Source organism: Salmo salar, chromosome ssa21 (assembly GCF_905237065.1).
Source record: "Salmo salar chromosome ssa21, Ssal_v3.1, whole genome shotgun sequence".
In the NCBI taxonomy this organism is placed as follows: domain Eukaryota; kingdom Metazoa; phylum Chordata; class Actinopteri; order Salmoniformes; family Salmonidae; genus Salmo; species Salmo salar.
The window spans coordinates 21,830,001-21,835,813 of NC_059462.1; the positions used below are offsets into that span (position 1 = coordinate 21,830,001).

The following is a 5,813-nucleotide window of genomic DNA, read 5'->3' on the forward strand; positions in this document are numbered from 1 at the left end:
CGGCCATCGCTCATCCATATATTTATATGTACATATTCTTATTCATTCCTTTACACTTGTGTGTAAAAGGTAGTTGTTGTGAAATGTTTAGATTACATGTTAGATATTACTGCATGGTCGGAACTAGAAGCACAAGCATTTCGCTACACTCGCATTAACATCTGCTAACCATGTGTATGTGACCAATACATTTTACATTTTAGTCATTTAGCAGACGCTCTTATCCAGAGCGACTTACAGTAGTGAATGAATACATTTCATACATTTTTTTGTTCTTGTACTGGCCCCCCGTGGGAATCGAACCCACAACCCTGGCGTTGCACACACCATGCTGGCGTTGCAAACACCATGCTCTACCACCATGCTCTACCAACAAAATTTGATTTGATTTGATGCAGTACCTTCAGCAATAATAATAAAAAATAACAAACCTCTACATTAGTAAAGAAAACAATTATGATCCACTGTTTAAATGCAGTCTTTCTGCATTGTGAAGAGGGAAAACCCAGATATTCACAAAGTTTGTGATGAATGACAGGTTGTTTCTTCATGCAAAATAGATTTGGGGTTTAAAATTCAATTAATCTGCTTAATTTTATGGGTTTAGTGAAGGCGGGTAATTTTTTACCCTTAGGACAAGGGGAGTATACAGAATGTTAAGACTACACAAGGGTTAAAACACATTGTTTTGCAATTAAGGTCTACAGTAGCCTCAACAACACTCTGCAGGGTAGCAGCATGGTGTAGCCGGAGGACAGCTAGCTTCTGTTCTCCTCTGGGTACATTGACTTCAATACAAAACCTAGGAGGCTCATGGTTCTCGCCCCTTTCTATAGACTTACACAGTAATTATAACTACTTCAAGAGGACGTCCTCCAACCTATCAGTTCTCTTGCAGCATTAACTGACATTTTGCCCACCCAATCAAGAATGAATCTAGTACTTAAAGCATTAAGCTACAGCTAGCTAGCACTGCAGTGCATAACGTGGTGAGTAATTGACTCAAAGAGAGAGAAAGACAATAATTGAACCATTTTGAACAAATTAATTTCTTCCATTATTAAGTGGACGCAAGAGAGAGAGAGAGAGATATTTATTTCAGTTTTTTTAAACTTTCACTTAGCTAGTGAATGCAGCTAGCTAGTTCAGCCTACTCAAACACCCAGCTTAAACAGAGAGGATTGCTATGTTACCTATCCAACACTGGAACTCTTCCAAGTCAAGATAAGTTTTGGTTTTATTCATGTATTGCCACCTGGGCCCGCCGGTGTAACTGCTAAACTGCTTGCTAACTGTACACTGTACTGCATGATTGTAGCGGGTTTACAAACGCGTTAGTTCTAGTAACTATGTTGACTTGATGTTAGCTAATATGGTGACAACGATGTAGGCTGTGTGTTGATAGCGAACATGATATGAAGGAAAGATTTTTTTTCGCCTGGTCACAGACAGCTGATGTGTTGTGCACTGAAGTCAACAAGCGAAGGGAAAAGGTGAAGAGGAGAGCACGTAGATGTGAGAAGGAATTATTCAACGATCAAAGGGACCATGCTGTTTGTATGTGGCTGTTATGAAAGTGAACTGTGTTTGCGTGTGACCCGGGGTGTATTCATTCCACTGATTCTGTTGAAAAACGTTCTTAAATGGAAGTAAATGGAACGAAATGGGATAAACATACCTGAATTTGTCCAATAGAAACTAATGATTACATCCTAGATCAGCTAGATGTAAGCAAGCTTGTGCAAGGCGGTATTGAACATGTCAATGTCTGTCACCTTGATTACTCTAATTTTTCTCAACCTATGCACCTACGTCATAAACTTTCATTCATTGACTAAGTTGTATCAACCTCATGATGGGTATAGGGAAAACTAGAGTACCCTGTAGTAGCCTAAACCTATGGATGTTACGTTGAGCTGGGTAAATGGATATGAATGACAGTCATCCAATATGCTGTAATAGAAATAAAGCCATGTTCATAAAAAACTAAACAAAAATATTCCCTCATCTTAAATGGCACCAATCGCCACGGGTTCTAACACCACAAAACACCTTAGCTATATCTACAATTAGGTAGTGAAGACTTGGTCATGAAAAAAAAGTCTATATTAGCTACAGGTTTATCATTTTTGGTAAGATTAACTCTGACTCTTTTGAGGATGAAAGGGTGTTCAGTGGACGATGTCATCTTGGTAACCTTTTAGAATGTTAGGACAGCATATTGTAGCCAAACTTCTTTTTAGCTATCCAATGAGAGTTATAAGACAGATCAGTGGCCTAATGTTTACAGAACACAATATAGACAGACATCAATCTCTATAATACAATATATTTTCAACTCTAGCTGCAATATGGTGTGCTGTTCCTTTTTTGATATCTGTTTTGTCACTGGTTTCATTGCTCATGTTTTATGATGAGTTCCTTTTCATCCATCTTTCATCTATCTGTCGATTTTTCTTAATTCTTTACCTAGTGCTATTATACTGTCCCTTTTGTAGCCTAATGTTTGTAAACATTAGGCTACATCTTGTTTACTATATTGTATGTAAAGATACTACACTGGAGTTATTCTCAGGCCATTATAGTGAAGGGAACTCTGCACACTGTGTGTAACCTAAATGCATATAAATATTTTCTTGAAGCACAACGTTTCGGTACTGTACATACAGTGGCCCTCATTTATCAAACAAACAATTTCATGCTCTTTTCTACAATCTTTTGGTAAATAAGGCCCAGCGTGCAGGAGTTTCGTCAACGATCTACTTGAGACTCCTACGCACCTATGACAAGACGTTGGCCTACTTCAAGTGTTTGTTCTATTGTCAGGTAGGTAAATAACGATAACAAAGCCCTGTTCCCCAGCCCAGTGGGCCCTTATCACTTAAATATAAACACCTACTTTAATAATGAAGGCAGGGTGGAGTAGACCTGTCAATAACTGAGTGGCTCTTTTCTACTTTAGCTTATTTAGTGTCAGTTTGAGTTGTCTCATGAAAAAAGTTGAACTTTATAAAGCTTCCAATAAAGGATGTGTATCTCTACAATGTGAAAGAAAATGGTTATAAGCTATTCACATCTATTTTAACACATGTACAGAATGGGGGTAGGCTGTAACAGCGGAGTTACTGATATCTCAAAACAAGTAGGCTGCCTGTGGAGCTAAGAACACTGGCTTTCCACAGTTCACAATGCTTTCCACAGATTGTTTTCAATATAGATTTTTGGCGAATCTATTTTATTCTATGGTCAAACGTTGCATACAATTACAAGGTATGACAGTCAGAATCATGTGCTGGTTGTCAAGGTGGGTGTCATTACCTTGTATTTGCTTCCATAAAAACAACATGGACTGGGCTACCGACACAACACTACAAAAAGACGCACAATACAAAATCGTGTAGCTTATTTGTCCAAAACAAGAATCAATTCGAGACAGCGAACAAAAATAAAGACAGATAAGTGTATTTTCTTACCTTGCTTCTGAGCTGTCCGGAGGTCGACACTTTCCGGATGAGTTTCTGCGGGCCTTCTTGTTCTCCCTCGCTGTCTGAAGACTCATCCACGGCCCCGGAGCCCCCGGCAGCACCCACCACATGGGCATGGATCCCCGTTGTCGAAGGGCCTTTCTCCGGCTCCTGTTGCGGGAAAGGATAAGACCAGTCCGGGTTAGTCTTCCCCCGGTCTGCCGCTCCCTTCCTCTCCGGGATGCGAGAGCTGGACAGTGGTTGGAAAGCGTCTTTCCTCGCCGTCATCTCGTCTCCCTTCTCAACCCTAATTAGCGCTGTAAGAGCCGATATCTATATGTCCAAGAACATACGTGCGCAGCTGTGCTCATGGGGACGTAGCATGTCTCGGTGCGGTGGGGTTTACTAGGGTAAAGCCTGGTTCAGGATGTGTTTATGGTTCCATCTTACATGCTCAGACCAGACTGAGGCTAGAGACCGCCTAGGCTGCCTCCCTCACACACACACAGACGCACCAGCAACCAACAACCGGTGGACATGGAATAACCGGTGGACATCGCCATGGAATACCCTAGCGGCCGCAACAGAAGCAGTCCAACTCATACTGTAACTATAACTGATTTCAAAAGCCCACAAAAAAATATGAGCAAATTGAACATGCAAACTATATGGGCAATGTTAACTGTACGCCTATGTATTTTTGGGCTATAGCCATAGGCAGGAAATAAAATGATATAGCAATAGCCTATTTTCCAGATTTTGACTAATGATATGTTATTCATTCTAAAAAGGCATAGGATAATAATAAACAATGTGATATTGCACGGTTATAATAGGTCTACAGATTGTCAGAACACTTTCGACTCATGAAACAAAACTGATTCAAATTAGCACTGGGGGGTAGCCTATTCCTACTTTGAAAACGGAAAATGTAGCCTATGGGTAAAGGGTTACATTCTTGTGCTGATATAGTGATTGTATTGTAGAGAAACCATTCCATTGCTCAGGCTAAATGCCACTTGATAGCCTACTTTGCGATAATGTAACAGGAGAAGCCGCAGTCTTACAAAATATGTGATCTAAAAACACCATCAAATAAATAGGATAGGCTATTGACATCGAAAGTGTCCGGTTAACAGTCGTCTATAATGTAGCTACATGGATTAGGTTTGAACATAACATTAACCACTTGAATAGCAACTTCAGACAAAGACAACTAGCCTATAATCAGATACATTTTAGTTTTGCTAAAGACTAACTTAGTTAAACATCAATCTGACTGTTCTATTGTTTTCACAGCAAAAGACAATAGGGGTTGAGTTTTCAAAAAAGCAAAGGCATTCGGTTCTCCAAAAACAATGACTGATCTGGATGGTGACAATAAATTACTTACAAATTATTCTAAAACGGGAGAAAAACGTCAGACTTTTTCTCTTTCAGTCGTTAGTCTCGTAGACAAAAGGCAAGATCAAGACCACACTATCTTATTTCACTAGAAATAATTTGGTAAAAGCTACTGACCAGTTCTTCCCATGCAGGGCTACGAGTATAATGGTATACATCTTCCATAGTCCCACTCGGTCCGCTCCGGGAAACCAGTCGAGAAATAGTATATAAGGATTAATGGATACAGCTGTCTGGTTACCGTAAAACCGGCTATATATGGTTTGAGGTCCTGGACCAGGTAGGCCTCCTAGGCTATAATTCCGTATTGCCTATTACTCCACTCTACCACCTCCTCTAAAATATTCTCTGCCGCTTCCCTCGCCACTGGTTCAAGGGCTGAGCCTCGTCAACCACGTGATAAAGTCAAACCCGTATATGGCACGGAGGAGCACCGAGGGAGAACGGGGCACCTCCTCCTCATTCCTCTCTGCCTTTTCCATCGCCACTGGTTCAATAGGAGGGGGGTGACGCCATAAAAACGAAGACACTGCCTTAAACAATTTTGACAGAGGTCGGGTCACTCTCACCCATTACGAATATAATGATTATGGATACACACAGTAGTTTAATATAAGCATTTTTTCACAGAGGATAGAAGAATGTTGACTCTTTCTGTATTTTGTAATAGCCTACAGACGAAATTAGTGTGAAGCATAGCAGGACTAATTTGTGTATTCAGACAATATTTACTTGTACACAATAGTCTCAAACAAGACAAAATAACCCTCCACCTGGGGGTGGCCTGTCAGGAAGTCCAGGATCCAGTTGCAGAGGGAGGTGTTTAGTCCCAGGATCCTTAGCTTAGTGATGAGCTTTGAGGGCCCTATGGTGTTGAACGCTGAGCTGTAGTCAATGAATAGCATTCTCACATAAGTGTTCCTTTTGTCCAGGTGGGAAAGGGCA

At 40.6% G+C, this 5,813-nt stretch overlaps 1 protein-coding gene across 5 annotated transcripts in view; it reads right to left on the reverse strand.

Annotated features, from left to right (window-relative positions):
• The window catches only part of dgkh (diacylglycerol kinase, eta), an 84,391-nt gene extending 79,175 nt beyond the window's left edge, over window positions 1-5,216 (reverse strand). For 2 of the 5 annotated variants that reach the window (XM_014164444.2, XM_014164446.2), the window contains exon 1: window positions 3,474-4,028. In XM_014164444.2, coding sequence (XP_014019919.1) covers window positions 3,474-3,752 — 279 coding nt within the window. In that variant the 5' untranslated portion in view covers window positions 3,753-4,028. Of the gene's footprint in view, window positions 1-3,473; window positions 4,032-4,985 lie in introns of those variants that run through there. The other 3 variants (XM_014164445.2, XM_014164443.2, XM_014164447.2) reach the window with 3 other exon arrangements.
• Window positions 5,217-5,813: the final 597 nt, after the last annotated feature.